General features: G+C 35.8%; 3 protein-coding genes across 4 annotated transcripts in view; 2 read left to right on the forward strand and 1 right to left on the reverse strand.

Annotated features, from left to right (window-relative positions):
- Positions 1-1,756, reverse strand: part of LOC124404741 — a 29,043-nt gene extending 27,287 nt beyond the window's left edge. Inside the window, exon 1 of the mRNA XM_046879075.1 lies at positions 1,746-1,756. The gene's annotated coding sequence lies outside the window, so the exon portion shown is untranslated. The remainder of the gene's footprint in view (positions 1-1,745) is intronic.
- Positions 999-6,532, forward strand: LOC124404742. The gene is made up of 7 exons (XM_046879077.1): positions 999-1,675; positions 2,236-2,733; positions 3,535-3,985; positions 4,065-4,222; positions 4,583-4,750; positions 5,040-5,453; positions 6,147-6,532. Exons 2-7 carry the CDS (start codon positions 2,271-2,273, stop codon positions 6,290-6,292), a joined length of 1,800 nt encoding a protein of 599 aa, XP_046735033.1. The 5' UTR covers positions 999-1,675; positions 2,236-2,270; the 3' UTR covers positions 6,293-6,532.
- A 4,384-nt stretch (positions 6,533-10,916) lies between these two features.
- Positions 10,917-23,662, forward strand: LOC124404745 (serine proteinase stubble-like). 2 transcript variants are annotated; one of them, XR_006929026.1, is made up of 9 exons: positions 10,917-11,482; positions 16,162-16,661; positions 17,092-17,145; positions 20,754-20,839; positions 21,591-21,676; positions 22,211-22,348; positions 22,799-22,949; positions 23,141-23,298; positions 23,380-23,520. XR_006929026.1 is itself a non-coding variant. In XM_046879080.1 (9 exons), exons 2-9 carry the CDS (start codon positions 16,169-16,171, stop codon positions 23,536-23,538), a joined length of 1,311 nt encoding a protein of 436 aa, XP_046735036.1. In that variant the 5' UTR covers positions 10,917-11,482; positions 16,162-16,168; the 3' UTR covers positions 23,539-23,662. The 2 variants fall into 2 exon arrangements, 1 of the variants encoding a protein (XP_046735036.1); XM_046879080.1 differs by having other exon boundaries at positions 22,799-22,935; positions 23,380-23,662.
- Positions 23,663-23,839: the final 177 nt, after the last annotated feature.

Consider the following 23,839-nt stretch of genomic DNA (forward strand, 5'->3'; position numbering starts at 1 on the left):
TGCGAGTTAAGACGTTGCTCAAACCATAGAGATATATATAATCTCTATGGCTGAAACCAACTGAAACGATAGGAATGCTACAGCCACGGAGTAGCTTCAGCAGTGAAGTTTAACATAACGAGTTGATGAATTCTGATTGGTCGAGAGAATGTAAGACCAAAGCGAAGGTAGACAGAGATCAGTGATAAAGATAGACAGATAGGATTATATTACTTTAAGAATAACTTATTACAAGAGGATGTATAGTCAGTAATTGTCAGCCGAGTAAAATGTTACTCTTTTTGATGAGAATACTTTTAAGCGGTGTCTCATCACTCTCGAACAGTTCATAGTCTAAGCATAGTCCAGTCAATTGCCTCTATCTTGGCCGCCATTTTCTGATGAACCGAAATTGCAGGAAGTTTTAAAAGTATATAAATATTAGGTAGTAAAGTTAATGTTATATGATGAACGTATTACAATATTAGCTTGTAATAGTTTGTTGTAATACAATACAAGTCACGCGGAATTTTTCGAAGCCCTACAACTTTCGTAATTTGAAGTATTTTTTTTTCAAATCATGTTTTCGATTATTCGGAAAATCTTCAACGTGACGATGAATTCATACGTGTGAAATATTTTCGAACACTCTAAAAGTATGCGAAATCGGCAAATCAAAGAAACTGAGTAGCTTCAGACTTGCGAGCGCGTAGCGTTCCTCGCGCTGCCGAAGATCGAATGACGTAGCGATCATGATTGCCCAAAGATTTGAACTGTTCTTCTTCTTCTCTTCCTGATTGGCCATCTCCCGAATGTTATGCTTATTTGAACGGTTAACGTTCGAATCGGAATTCCTACCGGAACCTAGAGTGGGGGAAATGTTGAATGAGCGAAGAGAAAGTGGACGTAGGGAATTTCTCCTGAAATACAGGACGAGATTGGCGGCCTCGAGGGAAAGACGGCTTCGGTATAAGAGTCGATTAGATAGGGGCCAATGAAAGTAAACGCTCGGGCCGAAATAGCCATGGTTCAAACATTGCGTGGAGATCAAGCATAACTATTATTATGGAGCTCTGAACCTATCCTAACGGGAACGCGCCGCCTACACCGCTACATGGCAACTCTGGCGTCGTCTAGCATATCATATCAGTATTCGCATTAACAGCTACCAAACGTGAGATGCCATAATATCGGCGACCAAGAAATCTTACGTAAACTCTGGCACAGCAGGCGGGCAGGCGATGATTTTTAACGTACACGTATATAAATTCATCGACCTTGAATGCAACCGACGCCATCTAAAGCTCCGCATATAGTTTATAATTATATACGTGATCGTGTGTGTTTTGTGTTCGAGGTACTACCGGGCGCATGTGTGCGTGTGTATTTTTTTCTTTCCCATCGTTTTCTCGTGTGGTGTGAAATAATAATTATGATAGTTCTTCATCGCACCAAAACGGATTATAATTGTTATTCCCGCGAAACAACGCCGAACGCGTAATGTGCAAGTGTTAATATGATTCAACTGTGCTGGACGGTTTTGGGCTGTGTCAAACAATAATAGTAACCGCTCATCATCAGCACCGCCAATTTATAATGATAATAACTGTATTATAATGGGCAGTTGTATGCAAACACGAACGTAAAGACTGTAGATAACGAGGAAAGCGGCCGTTACTGCTGTGCTGACAGCACGGTAAGCAAACTCTGCAACCTTTAAGATTCCCGGATGTCGGCGCGAGGCGCTATTTCCTTCTGTTATGCACTCTTAACTCCATTTTCTCAGCTCCATGTTTATATTTACGGCACAAGCTTGACTCTCCGCCGCTTCTGCATTCTTTTGCATTAAGAACCAACAACCAATCGGTTAATCCAGCCCCCGTATATTGAACCCCGCTATGCGACACGCTCTTCTTTGATCTTTACCACATTACACAATCGGCTTCAAACGTCTTTTTTCCTATTAAACTTTCTCCATGCCCGGAATCTTAGATTCAACTCACTTCAAAGCTCTCAGAAGATGCATAGGGAAATCGAATTTTTTAAAAATAAGTCGTTATTGCATTCATTGTTTAAAATTTCCACATTGTTATCAAAACAATGTATCGTAGTTATTATAAATTTTATAATTCAGGCTAAAAGCATATTTCATACTCATTCTACTTCCAATTTTGAATCACTGTACGTCATCCGCTATAATAAAGCAACCCGTCGTTTTACCGGAATAAAACATTATACAGTTATATTTTTGCACAGTGTTACAGGAGAAAGTATAAAGTGCAATAGAAAAGATGAGTGCTTCGGCAGTAAAATCCTCGATGCAGGGAGCATCGATGCAGGCAACGCCATCGTCAACACATTCCATCATCCCGATGAACATGATGGCGCAAAAAGTGGTAACCAGTACTAACACTGGGCCTGAAGCGAATCTGGTGAAGCCGCTGCCAGCGGCCACGTTAAGCTACGCGAACCTGCAGCCCCCGCCAAGCCAGCCACTGAGCTTGGTTCAGGATCATAAACCTTCGCCTCAACCTACTCTGCCTCTTCGCGTAACCGAAAAGGAGCAGTCAGAGGCAGAAAAAACTATTCCAAACGGCACAGAGCCACAGAAACCTGTGAATTCTGACGAAAGTGACTCGGTCAAAAAGCAGAGCGAAGCAAACCAGCAGAACAATAATCTTAACACCGAAAATGCACCACAACCGTGTCCAGACCCTATTCCTGAATCTGCGGTAACGTCCAGCGACATGCCAAGTGCGTAGATCATGAGCTTTGTTTTTTTTTATCGTTTGCATTGGTGTAACAAAAAATTAAGGACGGATGACCTGAACCGTCTGAGTCAAAAGCTTAAAAGAAAGAACTGTTTGAAAAAATCTCGAGTCATGTTATTTACATCAATAATAACGAACATACACGAAACAACATGCCTGCTATGTAATAGAAATCAATCTGAGCAAATTCCAATAACTTGAGCTAAGGTATCAACCCTTTGAAAAAAAGTTTTATCACTAAAACGTTCAAAATTATTCAATTTTGGTATTTTTAATCCAATTGTAATGTTATTAGGCTAATTTCGTTTAACTGTACAGATTTCCAGAGATTGACTGAACAAAAGTTTTACAAATATTTATCTACGGAGTGTAGAAAAATAGATTTGTATGAGAACAGTACAACACATGTTCATCAACAATTAGATTGGTGTGTTACATCTCTATTGTAATGTAAAATTTCTGGATTGATTGAATTTGAGTCAATTCGTAGGGATATGATCAGTGAGCAAAGTCAGCCCAAAAATATTAAATTCTGATAAAAAACGTCAAAGTTTAATTATTTTGAACAAACCAATCACAACAGTTTTACTTAAATTTTTATATCCTAGCTTACGTTATTCGAATGTACTCGGAATTATTTCTGTAACATATTAGGTATATTATTTTAATCATGTTCACCACCATTGGCGCAAATAATATTGCTCCAGTTTTTATTGCATTTCCTAAATTTTTACTTGGACGGTTTAACCAATTCATCTTTAAAAATGCAATTGTCTTATTTCAGGTGAACAAGAGAGTCCACCGGTCAAGGTTGAAGAGACGAAGACGAGTTTGCGGAATGGTTCGAAAGAGCTCGAAGACACACCGAGTAGTAACCCGCCTGTACAATCAAAAACGACCGTGGAAGGTGGCACAGAGAGCCATCAGCGGTCGAGTAGCGTAGTTGCACCACAAGCTTCTAAGGCAACACCAGAACTTCCGGTTGTTACCCACAGCCCACCAAAAGCAGATTTACAGCTTGAGACACTTCACAGAAATCGGAAAAGGAAACCTCGGGAACTTAAAGACCTCAATAGTTCTGCACTAGCCTCGGATGCTCATGGAAAACCTAAGAGAAATCGCATCAGAACTCAGCCTTATCAAAGTCCACTACCGGAATTGGCCCTGATTGTTAAAACGCTCAACAAATCTCCTAGTTCGAAAGCTGCAGACGACAAGCTTATTGTGTTTTATAAGTAAATTGATGCATTCCTAATGTTATAATACTGTGGTTAAGATTAATGATAATAACTTGAGTTTGTTTTTCTGTTTCAGAAATGAGTTTTTGGCTGTTAGGAACGCTGAAGGTAGCTTCTATGTTTGTCAAGCGATGCAAAACATCTATAAGTCGAGCCGGCGGATTCGCATTCGTTGGTTATCGCAAGACAAAAATAATGGAGAGATTTACTCTCCAGATTTTTATGATTTTACAGGTAATGTAACATTTGATTTCCTTCTTTTCAAAAATGATTTCAGTAGTACGTTATACTTACCATAAAGAATAACAAATGAAATGGTCGATGACTTTTATTGAAAATTAGTGAGAAAAATGGTACTTCATGAGTTTTTCATGGCACGTTTGAAGAAACAAGATTTAATGAGTTGTTACTGTTTGATTTTGGGTGTTTTGTGACATGATAGGGATTGTTCACTATCAAGAGCTAAATGTCACTGCTGGCGATTTTTTAAACGGTTTCTACTGTTTTCCCAATATTCGATTCAGACAATACAGCAATCCATCCTTAATTATTAGAACCTGTTTAAAGTATAATCTGTCTTATATTATGTTGCAGAATTCGATTGTATATTAACAAACTTGAATTTGAATAAAGTAGATAAGAATAAATATCAATTAACGAAAATGGAACTATTACGAACGGAGAATATATTGAAGCGAGCCATAGATGTTGAGGCAGGTCTTTCCGAGAAGCCCCGAGTCACGGAGGAGCACCCAGACGGATGTGAGTTAACATTTGAGACAATCACCTCAGTAATGACCGAAAACGGCAATATTGCTAAAATCCTTCACCCCTCCATTGCCAAGAACAGAAAAGTGAACCCCACAGGCCTAAGTGTGTTCAAGATTCGTCTGCCCGAATCCTAAATCCTGGTATAATCCACTTTTGACCAAAATAACATTTCAGGAAAATTATCGACCCTTACATATGAATGTATCGATGGAGTGATTAACTGGTGTGTAACTGGAATAGCAGTTATGATATTATGTTGAACTTTGAATTTTTATTTCAGTGGATCTGTCTCTCTTCAGAGACGAATCGCAGCTAAAAACAACGAAAAAAGGAAGCAAATTAAAACGTCGAACAAAGTATTCATCCAAAGCAGAGTCTACAGATACCGAAGATAATCCCGAAGACGAAGAAGACGAAAAAGTGCCTGCAAAACAACCTATAGCAGCGAAAAAATTAACGGTCCCAAAAGTCACAGCCGTTGCTAAAACGGTTAGTAAAGGAGGGTCAAACAACAGAGCGGAGCGCGCGGCAACTCGCAGTTCGCGGACCGCATTACCAACGACCGTTGCGACCGCCGCCTTAAGTGCCAATAAAAAGAGACTTGATGACAAAAAACCGGAAACGAAAAAAATTGCAGCTAAATCCGAAATTAATAACTTGAATACATTGCCTAGGAAGCAGCCCAAGTCCTGCAGTAAGTTAAAAGATATTGAAAATAATTATTATATTGGGGCATTCTGTGTCAAATCAACGAATTTTCACTTTACTGTTTACAGTTTTTTTGAAATTGTTTTCAGCAACAATGCATCTCTAAAAATTCGTATTTGCTTTAGAAAATTTTTTTATGAAATTACTTTTAAGTTACAAATGTTCATTATTTTTCAAAATTCTGCCTGTTACAAATTTTCAAAAAGACTTATCGTCCCAATAATTGTTTGCAAAATTGAATATGGTGGAGGTAAAAATTGTAGACCGGCCACTCACCTAGGAAACATGGAAAGCCTGAATATGTCAGAGAATTTGAAAAGGCTTATGAAAAACGTGGAATTGGCAAAGAATTTAGATCGTGTTAAATTTTGATTTACATCGATTCCTTTTCAAAGAGAATCAAATGTAGGGGTAATAAAGTGTGTACATCAAATAGTGAACGGCAAATGTCGTGGAAAAACTGCATTTTGGGTCCTGGAAAACCCGGAAATGTCATGTAATTAATTTTGCAAACAATTAGTGGTGATCTTCAATTGGTTCATTTGGCATGGAATAGCCAAATACATACATTACATAGAGTTTGAAGTAAGATTAAAAAAAAAATAATATTCAAAATTGTATAATATAATTGAAATTCAGGTAATAATAAATAATTTCTTATAACTTTCTCTATTTGAAGCTACAGTTTCAAACGTTGCTGGGACCATATCTTCGTTAAATACATTGGGTCGTCCGAAACGAGCCGGATCCAGTACTATTGGCATCGCATCGGCGTCGACTACTAGTGAACCATCGGCACGTAAAAAGCCGCGTAGTCGAGCATAAAAGTAGGTTCAACGGTACATCACCCATTTAATTTTATGACTATTATACATAATACACAGTTTATAGTTTATATATAAATATCGACGATACACATGCAAGATAACATGTCTATAAATTTATTCTATTGGTTTTGAAGGTATACCTAACAGATACGAGCACTTTGAACACCGAGATTAGGTATTCTCCAAACTAGACGACGAGTGAATTAGCAAATAGATCTAGGAGTAAATATCAGGCATGCGAAAATACTGTGGATACATGATATTGAATGTGCATCGTCCATAAAAAATTAGATACATTATTCAGATTGGACAAAAAAAATTTATGTAATACGTAAGTATTTAGTACTAAAATATAATATTATACATAGTATATAAGTTTACTGGTGTGTAATTGAAGAAAAAAAAAAAAAAAAACTATAAAAAACAAAAACGAAAAAAAAACAAACAAACAAACAAAAACACTTGTGTAACAATCTATTTTTGATGTTGTGTGAATCTATAAATAATTGGTTGGGTATAAAGAGACATTTCTACCACCAGCGTATGGTTATAAACTATAATGTACAAATAAACGTGGTTGGACTATGCATGTTATGTATAAAAAAAAAACGACAAATATACAACGTTTGGATACCTGCAAAGAGATGTGATCGAGTAACCGCAGCATATGAGCCAAATTAAGCCCATTCAAATATCAGTACATCGACCCTGCTTACTGCACCATTTTTTATTGCATGATTATCGCTAAATCTCACTACATGTATGCAATTTTAAATGCGTCAGAAAGATGTAACTTTACTGTCATTATTATCATTACTGTTGCTATTATTATTATTTTAATTACTATTGTTATTATTATTACTTTATTTTGTTGCAAAACCTAATATGAATGTGCAGATGAACAAATGCTGCGTATATATTATCTACCGAAAACAATGTGACACATCAGAAAAATTATATACATACACTATACATACATATAATATTATCGCACATTATAAATATACATACCTACATACATACATACATACATGTATATACACATATATATATATATATATATGTGTGTATATATGCGCGCGTGTGTGTGTGTGATAAAAAATTAAGAATAAATACAGGAAATTTATCTGCACAGTAAACATATTTTTATATATAAATTCTGAACAGAATTCCTGGTATATGTATATACACCTATATACATATATTATATGAATTAAATTCAAATCGTAGTTTGTAAGCATATTACAATTACTTCATATATAGGAGTGTTTTTTGGGTGTGGTGATTATTATTATTTTTAAGTCCTATGAAATGGGATGACAAATTTGTCGGTCTTATATATTGCGTTTTATCAAATATTACTTGCAGAAAAAGCTTAATTGATTGCGTATTAGAAAGAATGATTCTGCGAAATCCAAGTATTGAATATTTACAGAGTAAATAAAACACGAATTCAAAAATTATGTTATAATATTGTAATTTCAATTATCTCGAACATATAAACACGAATTGTAAATAATAGAATAAATAAAACTAAGCTATATAAACTGTATGAGAAAAAAAATGCAATAGCGTGTATAATTCAAGTACTGCAATTTTTTAACGACACTAACTTTACAAAAACTAAAGTATCACATAAACAATCAGCTTTGATGCGTCTGTAATATCGTAAAACGTTTCGAACTTTTGTATAAAAAAAAAAACAAAAAAAAATTATCCGTATACATGCAATTACACCCATATATACATATACATATATAGTGTTTAGTTACGAAACATGGAATGAATGTTGTATAGTAGGTAATAATTTATCAGAATTACACCGAAATATTGAAGTCAAGTATATGTATTACATATAATTATTACCTTTTGTAAGGCTTGCTAAATAAAATAAGTAAAAACATTCAAAAAATATTGAAAAACAAAAAAAAAAAAAAACAAGTAATAAATCGAATTACTTTCACGGATTTGATTCGTAAACAGTCGAACGTTTTTGTTATTTGAACAAAACGCATTATGATATGATCTACATAATCAATTATATAATGAAGTTATTCATTATTTACACCAATTTTCAATCACAATTGACATTTTGCCAATCGATTCACAATAAAAAAAATTTTTTTTTTAAATGATACTATTTACTGAATTCCATAAAAGCGGTAAACAACGAAGAGATGCAAAATTTACTAAATCTATGTTAAGCACGCGGCTTGTAACAGTAAATTGGAGAAACTACTGATACTTGTATTAAATTCACACAGCATCAATGGTTCACTAAACAAAGAAGAAAAAATTTATTCGTAATATGAGAAAGAAGCCCGCAACTCTAGAATATTAAAATTCCAATTCTGTATCGCATAGCGTAGAGTTTCGCAGCTCAAGATTGGATTTCAGGGGAAAAAGAAATTATAAAATGTTTAAATTATAGTTGAATTAATTAGGGTAGTATATACATATAGTTGGGTGAGATAATTATAAGAACGAAACATTCTGTATAAAAATTATAATGTTTATTCGTTTAAATTTTTATTACGAAATAACATAGAGATTCGATCTCGAATTATTATAGTTTCAATGCCAAAATTAAACACTACAAAATGAAACAAAGTTTTTCATCAACATTGTCTCATATGTATACCCCATACTTTTAATTAAATTTCAAGCTACTGATATACAAATATTCATCGGATGAGGGATTAATTGCCCGCTACGCAGGGTATGAGAAAGCGAAGTTTCACAGAATATGAATCGCCCCCGAATTTTTTGTGGAATTTATCAAAGAACGCAGTGAGTAAGACGCAATTTCAATATATCGTAAATGTTATAGTTTCCATTGCCGAGATATGCATCATCTAGCAAACATCAAAGAGGATAGGGGCAAACATAAGCCTCCAGTTCAGCATCGCTGCGTTGACCAACGACAGGTAAGACCGTCACTCTCACTTACCGACGGTGGTATGAAATTTTAAAAACACCGACAAGTCGGTTATTATCGAAAACTGCAATATTTATAGTCCCGTGGTTCAAAACCGGCGGACATTTTCTCCTGTCTACGCCAATGACTCAGTCGATCGTAAGCAATCATAAGCTTTATCTCGAACTGTTATGACAACTGATAGCGTAAAAATTAAGAATCCCCTTTCTTATATAGAAAGAAGGTACTCTGGGTACGAATATTTGTTTTTTCGGAAAAATGATGACTATATGTCGATGGGACCGCCCGTCAGCGTAGTGCAAGTCCCATTGATAGGGACAAATTTGGCCGTTCGTGGCGCCACTTATACTCGCGTTCGGCCCTATGGACCTGGATGTGTTCCAGATTCTTCCGCCAACGATCGAAAAATCTTAAATTTTCGCCCGATCCACTCACGGCACCAGAGAACTATTTCCGAGAAATTATCGAATTTTATACATGATTTTGACGGTGGTGTAATTAATTTCAGTTGCAACAGTAAAAGAAAAAAACTCGTGATCTCATCGGAAATATTGCTGAAGCATGATTAATCTTTCGAATATTGAACTTTTCAAACAGTAATTAGCCGATATCTGAAAGATGCATAAATGTAAGCTGTTTCCGTATGCGTTGAGATTTCTCTGTTTGCGTACAAGCCGATGAAAGTTGGAGGTGAAACTATGTGGTAAACACGTATGTAGTTTGACAGGATTAAGGGAATACAGATCATTCTGCCTTACCGACAGACTTAATAAGTCGTACTTCATACTTCAATCTTGTTCTGACCAATGAAATCAAACATTCGCCTAATTTTTATCTTCCAGGAAAAGAAAAAAGAGGGAAATACGTCTGTTGTGTACCTGAGAATAAGACTTTCATGATGAGAATTATTTTTAGAATCATTCAGAAATTACTTCAAATTTCTCAATTGAAAAATAAAAATCTCTGGAATATTCTGTAGAAAATTAATTTCCGAAAATTTATTGGAATAGCTTGATATTTTTTTAAACTTTCGGAAAATTTTTCGTTGTTCTATTTGCATCGAAGATATTCCTTTACAAAATTATCTACATTTTTATGACTACATATCGAAAAAATTAATTATGAATTGTTTTCCAAAAATTCTCATCTTCTCTCCAAAATCAATCTCAGTTTCTTATAACGCCGCAGCGTCAGAAAATGTGCAGAAACACCAAATGTAAAATCTTTTTAAGTTTCGGATTGAAAACGAAGTTTTGAATAAAATGTAAGTTTCCTCTAGAAATTAATCAAAAGTAGGTATAAATAAGAAACGCAAAAGTTTTTCATATTTTCAATAGAAAACGTATCGGATCTGAGTTCCTTCCTTTCGTTCGAATCTGAATTTCTTGAATCCCTTGCGCGTGTTCGAAAGAATTCAAACTGATCCAAAAGTAAAAAACAGTTTTCTCAGAACTGTTGAAAAAAATGTTACACTATCAGAGAAGTTTGAAAGAGAATTTGTTTCTATTACTATTGCTATTCCCTTAATCCCGAGATTAAAGGTAAAAAGAGAGCTTAAGAAGAATTTTCAACGACTTGTCAGTGTTACACTAAAAAGCTGAGACTCGAGTGGGGCGGGCTTGGAAGAGTTTCATGTTCTGACATCTGCGGTTATATTACAAACTCCGGAGAAAGTGAGAGCCGGCACGGTGCGAGGTGCAGGCTTAAGGAGGAGTGGGTCTCGAAGGAGTCTTCTTCGAATAGACAGATAGTCGTGGACACGGAGCGCATACTCGGGTTCACCTGGTTGCCCGAGGATAACTAATAAGCCGGGACTGTTGCAGTTTAGTCGTACGGAGTGTGGAGAACAGTTTCGGAATACAGAACCATAACAGCTATGTGATCTAAAGTAAAAATTAAGCTCGATGGGAGAGACAAAATATGACAAAAAGCAAGCCGCGCAGTAAACTTGACCGGAAAATTATAATATAACATGACAATTATCAGTAAAGAAAAAAAAATCGTCAAGACAATCGTGAAGGTGGCTAATTGTTCGTTGTAATCGTAATATCATCGATGTTGGTGGTGTTTTTGATAACTTAATAAATAAAATACTTCGCTTTCACCGCAGAACACGAACGGACGAACGAATTTCTTATACGAGATATACTTATCCTACTGTCTCTTCAGCTGTTTATAAGTGAAAGAAAGTTCCTTGAGAGAAACCTGTGTGAAGTTAACCCGGTGGATTAGCCTCAATTATTACAACTGGTGAGTTGAGGAAGAATATTTTTTTTCACCTTTTGCACGTCAATTTTTATCCGTACAAAAACTTATCTAATCCGAATGCAGGGAAAGTATTTTTCACTCTCTTTTTACCTGTGAGAAAATTAAAAAGCGACAATTGAAGATGTTATCTTCTAAACTTGATAACCAATTTTTCCACCAAAAATATCCATGGATGAAGACATTTTATCAATTCATTCTACAATAATTACTTATACTTTTTCCTGTTGTTGATAAATACAAGTTATCCTAGTTTACTGGGATCGTTTAAACCGGTCAATTTCCTCTGACTTGGGTCCATCGGTATTGAATGCCCGCCGCGAGCTTTTACTTGTACCTACATACTGTCTTCACTTTCACTTCTTTAGCATTTTCTTTATACGTACACATGCATGTCAGCATTAATCTTTCGTTTCCCCGATAGTATCCGTTATATTTTGATTTTCGTGCGAGAGTTCCGGGTTTATCGCTTAACTCACGAGACAACGATTGCGTTCATAATCACATAAATTAACATCGCTAACGCTGAACTTAGAAAATCTGATTTCAAGTTCGGAGTCAATAGCCTGAAAAACCTTTAGAGATCCCAGCACAGTCAAGTCATTGCATTATAAACATCTCTTTTTCTTAATATATCAATGATTGTTAATAGTTTTTATTTCTGGTGGATTCTACTCCATCTCGACCAAATTTTCTTAGCAGGATAAAATTTTCGTGTCCTAGTGTCTGCATGGTTCAAGATATTAACATAGAAAAATAAAAGTGTAACAAAATCATCCGACTTGAGCTAATAATTTATTTTGCTTTCAATTTGTTAGAATAAAATTTTTTTTCTGATCTGATTAGATGTCCAAATTATAACAAATTTTCCACGACAAAGTTCGTTAAATTTTCAAAGTTTGTACACGTTCTTTTTCATTGTACGACGAGTAGTTTCTGAGATATAACAATTATAACAACAAATGATAGAAATTTCCGACTGAATTCATTTAGAAAGTGCTCAGCTTATAAAATCTGAAAAAATCACTCAAAGTCTTCTTATGTATTGGAACAATACAGCCGCAAGTTCTTTTTCGAAAGAATCGAAGGTGGTGAAGTCAAAGGGTAAGTCGGATTGACGGGGATAGCTGAGGTATATAAATCACAAAAATATTCAGTAGGCGTAATTTCTTTTACAATTACCATTGTCAGAACAATTTGTGATCGAAATTTTTTTCAAATCTTACTAGCCAAAATTGAAATTGAATGTGCAGTTTCATCGTGCGACGAGCATTCAGCTGCCCATGTTAAATGAAATCCGACGTTGCCATGTCACAATATAGTAATGAAATATTTCTATTAAATAGCTTAATTGTTCATTTTGAGGTATAAATATACCGAATAAAATTACCTCTGAATCTAAGACTACGTAAACACACTGCATGCATCGCTCATCTTTACCTTAGAAAAATTGAATCGACGATTCAACTCGCATAACGAGCACCATACCGCTTTTTGACAATCTTGTTGAACCTCATAAATTTACTTTTTTTATCCATTAAATAAATACTTACGATTTATAAGTATATCTAACGATAGTCAATATTTCAAAGGTAGAATTGGTAAAGTATGAAGACAAAACGACCAATATAGTTATGTATATTACGATTTCTGTCTGAATGGCGGCGCCGCTCGCGCTCATAGCACGAGTAATGAGAGGTTAGAAATGTGTTCCTCAAATCGGCGCGACGCCTTCTTTCCTCGCTGATGTTAATCGAATGCCTAGACATCACACAGTGACGGAAACCAGCCCCCCCCCCCCCCCCCCCCCAAGTCGCCCGCATAACCTGCGCCGCAATATATCGCAACCTCGTTATAGCGCGGTCTTCGGGGCTGTAGGGGAGGAGAACTGCGATATAATTCCCCCACTTCGCACTGCGCAGGTCGCAAAGTAGTCAAGTGAGTGAAATAGCCTAATGCGCACGGGAGGCTGGTGGGGGGATGAGCTTCGAGGAGAGATTTACCAGCCGCGATATAACGATGTGGCACCGTATCACTTTCCAATTTCGCATTATACACACTACCGTCAAGATTTGCGTTGACCATGGTCAGTGTGATGCTTGCCTTAATGCAATTTGGGATCAAAATGTGTGAACCAAAATCGGGCAAAACTTTTTTTTGGGGGATCTTCAATGCTACTCAGTTCAATGTTGATTTTTAGATTTGAATAGTCAGTCTCACAAGTATTTTTCTTCTTAGGTAACATACTAATTGCCAAAACCGAGGTTTTAGCGTTTGAGAAGTAAAAAGTACTTATTTAAACTAGGCCCCATTGCTCAAATGTCGTTTTTTATTTACGGAACAAAAGTTATACTATATTTTGCAAAGGTATTTCATGCAGTCACTAGAAAGCGTTTTTCTATTTAAGTTTCACCTTGGTTTTTAACGAAGGAACTCTCAGCAACCATTGACAGCTGCTACATTCACTTTCACGGCCGGTTGTCTCGAAAAGAAAAAAGAAGACAAGCATAACAGGCTAAGAACACGTAGTGCGTACCACGTTGACTGACGAGATTAGGCTCGATGTTTCAAGGCCAATATTCATTGCCAACCAGTAATCGTAATCACGGGTTTTTCATCCACTTTTCTTTCGCAAAGATTGATTCCGAAGTTGGAAAAACATGATCAACAGTCAACAGAAGATTTTCTTATCCTTCTGTAATAACAGCCCAAATTTCTAAGATAATTATTTCAACTAACAGTCAAATTCGATTTTCAAGTTCAAAAATTGGCTTTACATGTCCTTAGAGATTTATGACACTTGCATATTTTCAATTAGAACGATTTTTATAAGATTTGAAAATCAGAATCGAGAAAGAAATGTTACGATCTAAGGTGGAATGACTTCGCTAAGTGATCTACATGGATCAATGATCTGTGCTGAGGCATAAATATAGGTAACATTGAATGGTGAAACACAAGGTTGTTGTCATCGCTGCAATCAACTTCTTAGAAAATAAAATTATAGCAATTAAATCGACGCCACGTTGAGTCGAAGAGATAAGATCACTTATAGTTAACCTCAAAATCTCAGACTCGAAATTCATGTTATGTAACATAAAATGTCAAAGTTGTGCCGCTATTGTTGAGGTGAATTTCTTAGTTTCGCAACTTCACATTTTAACAGCATATAGATTCATAATAATATGTTATGCAAAATTTGTAGAGACGCAAGAAATCGAGCGCGTGACACACGAACGATGTAACAATCTATTCTGCGGTTAATCTGGTCAACTACTTTAACAAAAAAGAAAATGAAAAAAATTCCCGTCATTAGTTCAAGTTATGATTTAAAAAAAATTTACTGCCGCAACATTTTCAACCAAATATATTTGAAGTTCAGGGTTTAACAGCGGTAAGAAAATGGCGATTGTAATCGCGAGCTACACGATAAGCAAAGAACAATGACCTCGTTACGACATATTTACATATTAATGCGGCAATTGCTTATTCCATAATTTATGTTTGCTCATTTTTGTATACAGATTTTTAAAAATAGCAGGGTCGAAGCGGCATGGCGGTATTACTGAAGTTTATTAATAGGAAGCGCACGTTTTAACAACACCATAGACATATTTGATTTGTTTTAGAAAGTGAGAGTTGCCTCAGATGGGTCGGTATACCTACACTACGTGCGCTCGTGTCTTCCGGCTTACAGAATTGCATTGCAGGCTGTCTCTGCGGCAACCTTGTTTCGGTATAACACGCGTGTAATTAGTTCTGCAATAGTTGCATTTCATGAATTAACCACGATTTGATTATAAACACAACCTCATACCTTTCATTTATACGTAGATTAATAATTCTTGACCTCTGTATCGATGCAAGAGTGTAGGAAATTTCTTGGATATGAAGGTCTAAAACGTATGCAATGTAGTTTTTTTTTTTTTTAAACTACAAAAAAAAATACATGCATCGAGCAAAAAGTATCATGAAATCAGGGTTCAGCAGCGAAACTCAAGTTCACCGAATTCAATTCTACAATTTTGATCTCCTTAAGGGGATGCTACAGTCAGTCCTTACCGACCGAGTAGAATGCCATTTATTTTCAACATTTTCAGGCTACCGCATCACTGGCGTGAAAATGACACGATAACGGAATTTTACATGCAATTATAAATAAGAATATCGGGAATCTTTTTTTATTTGGTGCGCGAATATTACCAGAAGATGTATTTTCGTAATGAGTGGCTATTTAATTAAGGAAACACATTTTCTGGTATTATTATTATGCAAAAAAATTAATGAAGAACATTTAATCTTAGTACTTTCAAAACCGTTACAACTTCTTATTTATTAACCAATTTTTATAAATCAGGCTTCATTTCAAATGACTTGAAGTTTCTAAAGCTTATCGTTGGATTGAATCTTTTCTTAATGAATATTAATGAAAAATATTTTTTTTTCTCGTGAGAAGTTTAGAATAATTTAGTAGCTGAGTTTGGTAAACGTAAACTTGCTTCAGTCCAGTTTACTGGATTTTCGACAATTTCGAGGTTGCGAAATAAGAATTTTTCCCAAAACTTTATCGTCATACACTAATATTGCAAATTTGAATCTCGTACATATCGGTCTCGTAATCGAATAAAAATGGCAAAAAACGAGAATAAAGTTTCGCATTTCAGTGGTGCAATGCGTGGGACGACAACATGTTGGATCCAGATAATATTTGTCGCTTGTGTAACTTCATTGCCTGGCCCGGCAACGATTAGCCCAGTAGAAGCAGTCAGCACAGATTCAAGCCCTGCGTTAACGTTTTCCGAAAACGTGGAAGTGACGGAGGGCCGAAGATTCGATGCAGAATACGTGGTGAGCGGGAAAACAAACGAAACTGATGTGTCGTCGACGGTGAGGAAGAGGCGATACGTTCGCTTTCCGTCGAACAATCCATACAAGTTCGAAATTCCCGGAGCGACAAACGGCCCCTTCGTCAAATCGTACCTCGGACGACAATTGCCGTACCCAGTTTGGCCGGAGTACAAATCTGTATGGCGAAATCCCGTCATGGGGCATCGGACACCCAGACTAATTTTCCGTGACGATTACTCCAGAGGCACTCCTGGTGGTACATCCAGTTCTCCATTTTCCTCCAATCAGCTACAAGATTTGGATGACACTTTCAGAGGTGAATTAAACCAGTCCATTTAACAATAATTTTTTTTTTCTACTCTGGCATTCGAAAGATATATGTTTTGAGTTTATATGAGGCACTATTCTTTAAATCGATCAGCTTTTAAAGTCGAGACATTGGTTCACCTGAGTTTTTTAAATTTCATTTTGTCTGTTTAAAAAAGATTTTGTTAAAAAAAAAATTCATATTAATTCTTTTATGAATCCATGACTCAAGCTGAAAAAATAACTTCGTTTTTTTTTTAATATTTCATGTCGTTTTCGAGGTGTATTAATGTTAAACAAAAAATATGAAAAAGATTCATACAAAAATCCAAGAAAATCACAAATGATACTTCCGATAAGTATAGTGAAATAAAAAATGTGCCTCACGTTGTAGACTAATTCAAGTCACGAAGCTAAAAAACTAATATCGGTCCTTTCAGTTTCAGATCAAAGAAAGCAGATATCATTCAATGAGTACCCAAGACTAGATATAGGTACGTCACGACGTTGGTCGTTTTACTTTTTTCAATCGAGTTTACAAAAATTTACTTTAATTTAATATTAGATAAATATATACACAGACGAAACGAGAAAAAAGAGAGAACAGGACAAATTTCTTAATACTTTAATCGAGTTTTAAGCAAGAGGTGAAAATTTGCCAAGAAAAGAAAGCGTAAAATATACATTATACATATACACATTACGTACGTGAAGTTTAACGTTTTGAAAGCATGTGCGACACGAGCCGTCAACGTTTTGCGAAAAAAGTTCCTATTGTTTGATATCAGATTTCGTATAAGGTCGTTGAGAAACCATTTGCATAGAGCTCGAAAAAATCAGATGAAGTAGTGGAGCAAAATATTTTGGACGAATTTTTTTTTTTTTTTTTTTTTTTTCGCATATTGTTAAAAGTATAGAGGCCCAAAATTGACGCATGAGAGGAATTATGCTGCCTTAAAATGCGACGGGAAAACACGTTATCTCAAGTATAGATTTATTTTCTTCATGATGCAAACCTACGACAATTTGAATTTTTCCAAGTAACTTTGAATGAAAGGGAATTTTTCATGCATCAAAGTACTTTCTGCAACTTATACTCCGTATATTCGAATATATGTATAATATTATCCAACTGAGACACGTGAGAAATATAATTGCAGTTTTAAACTGGATAAAAAAAACATCTATATTAAGTTGTTGCAACCCACGAGCTCGCTCTCACAGTTGCTCTAAAGAATTATAATTATCGTAGATTCGCATTGTCAAAGATTAAACTGGATATTATGCAATTATTTTTTATTAACATCTAGCGTGCCGTAGTATTTTTGTTCACCGCAATTTGAGATAATATGTTATTTCTCTAATGAGTCGATTAATAATGTTTTTCAATGACGTTCTATTTAGGCCGTGAATAATATTTTATTGCGTGGGTGTCAAGGCGCCAGAATTAAGTTCGTAATTAATTCTTTTTTTTTTTTTCTTATAAAACAATCATAGTTGTGTGGGAAAATGTCATTATAGTGTTTTAGGGTGAGCATTATTACTACTATTACACCTACTGCATCATCATTAATTTCTCTTCGTGTGATCATTTTACACTTTCATAAAATATTGGGACAACCTATAGACACACATAATTCAAATAAGTTCCGACTTTCTCTTTCACCTGGACTTAGGTCGTATGATTTGTGTTGTGGTGTATCTATTAACTATGAAATCCTTACTAAAAAGTGAATTATTATTTGAAACGGGGAGAAAAAAACGTACATGCACTTCATCATCGCAATCATCATCGTCTGTGAATTATGTATCAAACTCTACCGTATCGTCACGCTGTGAGAGCAATTTGAAATTATAAAAGACGCGGAGAGACTTAATCCTCCAAGATTCAATCTCACAACAACTTCGGCGGTGATGGTATGTAGTTGCAATTTTTGTGAGAGTCGTTCGGAAGCCTCTCACTTTCTCTCCCGCGCACCGACGGTCCGTGTTTTATTGTCATGGTCGTGACCTTGATATTATACAATTCGATGTATATTTATTCGCTTCTCAGTCTGAGGTGTTCTTAAAAGTCATTAGGCGTTCTTGAAAGTAATCATTATAGGTTATAACAAGCTCGGGTTCAAATCAGTTATGGGCAATGTGGACGTAAACCATACGTAAACGTATACGCACAAAATATGGAATTAGGTCAAAATTTACGGGAGAGGCGAGCAAAATGAGCCCATTAAAGGAGGAAAAACGTCGGACCAATTTCAACAACGCGATTTTTTTGTCTTTGGTCTAAATATGCGTTTCAGGCGTTACCGAAATTTTTTTAAATCCCATTTGATTGTACAGGGGGCCTATTTTTTTGTCCGTCTCTCCCCTAAGTAGTGGGCGTAAGAATCGGTATTGGATTTCAAATGTTTCATTGGCCGTATTAAAGCAATTTGGGAACACGCGTGGCATCGACGTTGAAAACTTTCCAACGATAAACAACGATTATTTGAACTGCACTGTTTCTCACATGAAGCTTTGTTTCGATTGAATTTTGGTTAAGGCGATGCGCAATTAATGTCATGATTAGTTTCCATACTTTCTCTTTCTTTCTGCACTTTCACTACACGGTAAAGCGTTCTATACATATACCAAAAAATGCAATCAAATTATACAGAAAATTCATAACATAGAGTTCTTATTCAATGTTATTGGATTAATCAAATATTTAGAGATTCTTTATGGGGTCGCGGTTAGAACAATATTTCGCGTAATAGATAATCATTCGATCGTTTATGAGCTAACCTGACAAATATCAGGGCACAGAAAACATTGTGCGAGCTTGAAACTATTTTTTGTGCCATAAGTCAACTTAAAATAGAATAATCGTCGAGATACCGGTTTAAGAATTAAATACGACAATCACGACAGTTGGTGCAGTATGATTATTTCCACCAGATTGCGCATTTCTAATCTGATACTTTTATCTAATGAATAAAATATTTTAAACATGTGAAAATCATCTATCATCTCGAACACAAGAAAAAGTCAAGATTTGAAGTATAATTTTCATGTTGAGGCTTAAATAAATACTCACATTTTACGCTCTCTTGATCATCTCACACTGCGTACGAAGCCGTTCTAGTTTTTGTTCTACGCATGTATTTTTTTCAAAATTTCTCCTGGAAACATAATTGATCACGTGAATTACAATGCCGTGAAATGAAAACAATTATATTCAGGAGAATTTATGTTTGACTGGATTTACGCTTAAAATTCATGCTACACGTTCTAATTTCCTAAGTCGTCCTCGTTAAACTCACACCAAAAACTTCTCGCATTTTATCTCATTGTCAGTCTAAATTCTAAACAGATGCAAGATTTATGAACCCGGAATTACACTTAACCTGAATTCTATCGGTGCATGGCAAGTCGTAAGGAATTATTGAAGATGACTGCAGCCGTCACGTCTAACGAGTTCTACCTTCATTTGTTTTGATCTATTTCTTTGATTCCACACATTACATAGAAAATTTGTTGGTCCTCAACACTTTCTTTTACGCAAAGTTACTTCGGATGATAATCAGTATACATACATACCATACGTGGGGATGCAAGTAAACATTTGGCGTCAGCGCTATGGCATTACGATTTGTATTACTTGTTACTGGACAGTCGTTTTTCTTTTATCATATCATACGAGATTTCGCGTAGATTCATGCTCCACAGGTTAAGGAAAAAGGGAAATAAGTCGATTTTACACGTACTACCTATATGTTTACGAATTGTTTGAACAACTCTAATGAGGGTGATTTCAGTCGGTCAAAAACGGACACAGTATTACCATCAGGGCATTTAACTACCCTTGTACTCTTACCAACCGAATCACGTATAGCTACATTTTCTGGCGTAAATATTGTTTAAAAATGCAACGTGCAAAATGCACTTTACTCCAAATTACTTCTAGAATCCAAGACGGTCCCTGAAAGAAAACAAAATTGATTCGGTTGGTAAGGGTAGGACTGTAATAAAATGCCGTTAATTGGATTGTTAAATGGTATTGGCAAATATGTAACGGAAAACAAAATGGTACGTTTCTGTTAAATGTGTTTCTGATCAACAGAATGCGGAATATCCGTTTCGAAGCAAACGGCACAGCGAAGAATCGTGGGCGGAGACGAAGCTGGTTTCGGTAGCTTCCCATGGCAGGTAAGAGATTGGTAAATATCTGTATACATGAAATAAACGGATGGACAAAGGTATTTACTAGGTGGATCAGGGTCCCATCATATGTATTAAATGAATCACAGATTAAATGACTTGCGCATGAACTTTCACGACCCAAGTCTGTTCCTCGTTATATAACACAAGAAAGGGGAGGAAACATAAACAGATGAGCTGTGTTTCCAACACGTGAGAAGAGAAAATAAATAAAAAATCTAAACGGATCTTCCCGAGGTGTTTTACCACCGATACGTAAGAGTAAAATTACAACATCCATTACGTGATTGTAATTCTTCGATATGTTCGTCAAAGAAATATTATCATAGTATACCAGTGAGTTGAATCTTTTATCGATTTTACTTTCACTCGACTCTGTACATTAGCAGCTAGCTCTTCTCACCCGATTGTGAGTCAGAATTGTGAAAGTGTCTACCCATACCATTTATCGCCGCTGCCCGCCAGTTTCTTTCTTACGGGCTGCAGCCTTATGTCGGTTCCGGAATTCTTTAGATAATCTCCGTCGGTCCAGCATGTTGTGCTTATACTCGAATGAAAACGTCACATTGGAGAATTTCGGCATAACAAGGTCCGGCTTGAAGGCTGAAAGTCCGGCTCATCTAGGTCACGGTTGAAACACCCGATCGGTTACACGTTAAAATGAACGAATCGTAAAAACAATATTGCTACGATCGAACACCAGGCATGATTTTTAATATTCAGACCATTTTTGTTTCAGGCCTACATTCGAATCGGTTCCAGCAGATGCGGCGGTACGCTGGTTAACCGATTTCATGTCGTGACGGCCGGTCACTGTGTCGCCAAGTAAGGATATTCAATTTAGAAATACTTTATTATACTTTCACCGTGAGATGAAGGAAAAAAAAATAAGGAAAAAACAACATTTTCATGATCCGATGAAAAGAAATGTATGCTGGGAACAACAGTCATGGCAAAAAGTATAAAATGATGAGTGTTGAAAAAAGTAATTCGCATTGTAAAAAACATTCAAGTTAAATCGTGTACACGGTTATACCTGGTTTTATGATTTATTATTCAGAGACTATAACGATTCAACTCTCTACTAATAAACTGCAATGGTAATTAACCACCACACTCTCGATTTGAACACAATTCGTCGAATCGATTATAAATATTTGTAAAGAGTTGAGAGTTTCTAAACTCTAATTCCGAGTAATATCTTAGTGAAAATTAAGTAAATTGACAATAAAAATTCAATTCAGGTGAATAATGAAAATAAAATTCAATTATTTACTTCATTGCTGAGTGACGTAAGCTGCAATTTGATATTTCCTATTATCTATTACTAAGCAAATTTTCGAATTATTCAAACTCTAGAGCGTCTGCCCGACAAGTTCAAGTTACCCTTGGAGATTACGTTGTGAATTCAGCGGCTGAACCGCTGCCGGCGTACACGTTTGGTGTGAGAGACATCCGCGTTCATCCATACTTCAAATTCACACCACAGGCGGACAGGTAAGACGAATAATAGAAATGCAAGGCGAGACTTCCTGTAATTGACACGATCTGTTGGTGAAGTGACAAACGATGTCCACAACATTTAAGATCATCAACAGAAAAGAAAGTTTGGATATCATTTGCTTATGAGTTACTCTCGGAAATTCTTTCGATTGTTACATCTAAATTGATTTCATCAGAGCTTTTCAAATTTTCAGTAAAAAGTTCCTTCCAGAAACTCTAGATTTTTTTTTCTTTCTTTAAACCCCTCAGATATCGTCAAAATAATAATAAAATGTTAACAGAAAATCTCAAAAAAAAAAAAAGGACGAGAAATTTGTGAGAATTTTTTCACCATAATGGCGTCTTCTGAATTTAAGATCTCAATTATTTGATAAGTAAATCAGGTGTGATTGGATAGAAAAGGAAATCGGATAGTTAAGGATAATCCGAATCCGTACACTGCAGGTTCGACGTGGCTGTACTCCGGCTGGATAGGCCGGTTCATTACATGCCACATATCGCACCGATTTGTCTGCCCGACAAAAACGAAGACTTCTTGGGACAGTACGGCTGGGCCGCCGGCTGGGGCGCACTTCAAGCTGGTATTTATGATTTGGTATTAACTTTTAATTTGTCTACGCATTCTCACAATCAAAATTGTGAGAAACAGACGTGAACTTTGTACTAATAATATGAGTTATTTTATTTATTAGTTATATACTAATTCATCCGGAACAAAGACATTCGGTTATGCACACGAAGTACAATCCATTCCAATTTAACCAGATAAAAAATTTTTACAATAAGGTTCTAGATTACGCCCAAAAACATTGCAAGCAGTCGATGTACCTGTGATCGACAACAGAGTGTGCGAGCGATGGCATCGTTCGAACGGTATAAACGTTGTAATTTACGATGAAATGATGTGCGCCGGTTACAGCAGCGGTGGAAAAGACTCTTGCCAGGTAAGAACCGGGAGTTCAGATGATTGACATACTATACAAGTCCAGAAAAAGATAGTGAAATTCGTGTTTTTGAATTAACAGGGTGACAGCGGAGGCCCGCTGATGCTGGAGAAGACCGGAAGATGGTACCTGATCGGTATAGTTTCAGCCGGATATTCCTGCGCCCAACCTGGCCAACCCGGAATTTATCACCGAGTGGCCAAAACTGTCGACTGGATAACGTACATCATGAATTCGTAGCATTAGGAAGAGTTTGACAATGATATGATACATAAGTAGATAAATTTTAACAATTTCCATTATAAATCACACGACAGCATTTCACAACTCGTTAATACCATACGTTTAACTAATAATTGCAAAGCTTCTGTGTATTCGCTGAATTTCTTTGCCTGTGGTCGAATTTGATGATCAAGCGTATAAAAAATGTTTTTTTTTTTTTTATTTTGCAAAAACATAAACTCGTGCCGAAAACTGTTTTTATTCCTAATAATAACTATGTATGTATAAAGTAACAAATAGTAGTTTTATAATAATCATA

The sequence above is a fragment of the Diprion similis genome, chromosome 3, assembly GCF_021155765.1.
Source record: "Diprion similis isolate iyDipSimi1 chromosome 3, iyDipSimi1.1, whole genome shotgun sequence".
NCBI lineage: Eukaryota > Metazoa > Arthropoda > Insecta > Hymenoptera > Diprionidae > Diprion > Diprion similis.

Excerpts from the sequence above, each read along its gene's own strand:
- LOC124404742 (XM_046879077.1), top strand. The coding sequence starts at position 2,271 with ATGAGTGCTTCGGCAGTAAAATCCTCGATGCAGGGAGCATCGATGCAG. Across the intron at positions 3,986-4,064 it reads AAGCTTATTGTGTTTTATAA|AAATGAGTTTTTGGCTGTTA; the intron begins GTAAATTGATGC and ends TTTCTGTTTCAG. Across the intron at positions 5,454-6,146 it reads GAAGCAGCCCAAGTCCTGCA|CTACAGTTTCAAACGTTGCT; the intron begins GTAAGTTAAAAG and ends CTCTATTTGAAG.
- LOC124404745 (XM_046879080.1), top strand. The coding sequence starts at position 16,169 with ATGCGTGGGACGACAACATGTTGGATCCAGATAATATTTGTCGCTTGT. Across the intron at positions 17,146-20,753 it reads GTACCCAAGACTAGATATAG|AATGCGGAATATCCGTTTCG; the intron begins GTACGTCACGAC and ends TCTGATCAACAG. Across the intron at positions 23,299-23,379 it reads GTGGAAAAGACTCTTGCCAG|GGTGACAGCGGAGGCCCGCT; the intron begins GTAAGAACCGGG and ends TTGAATTAACAG.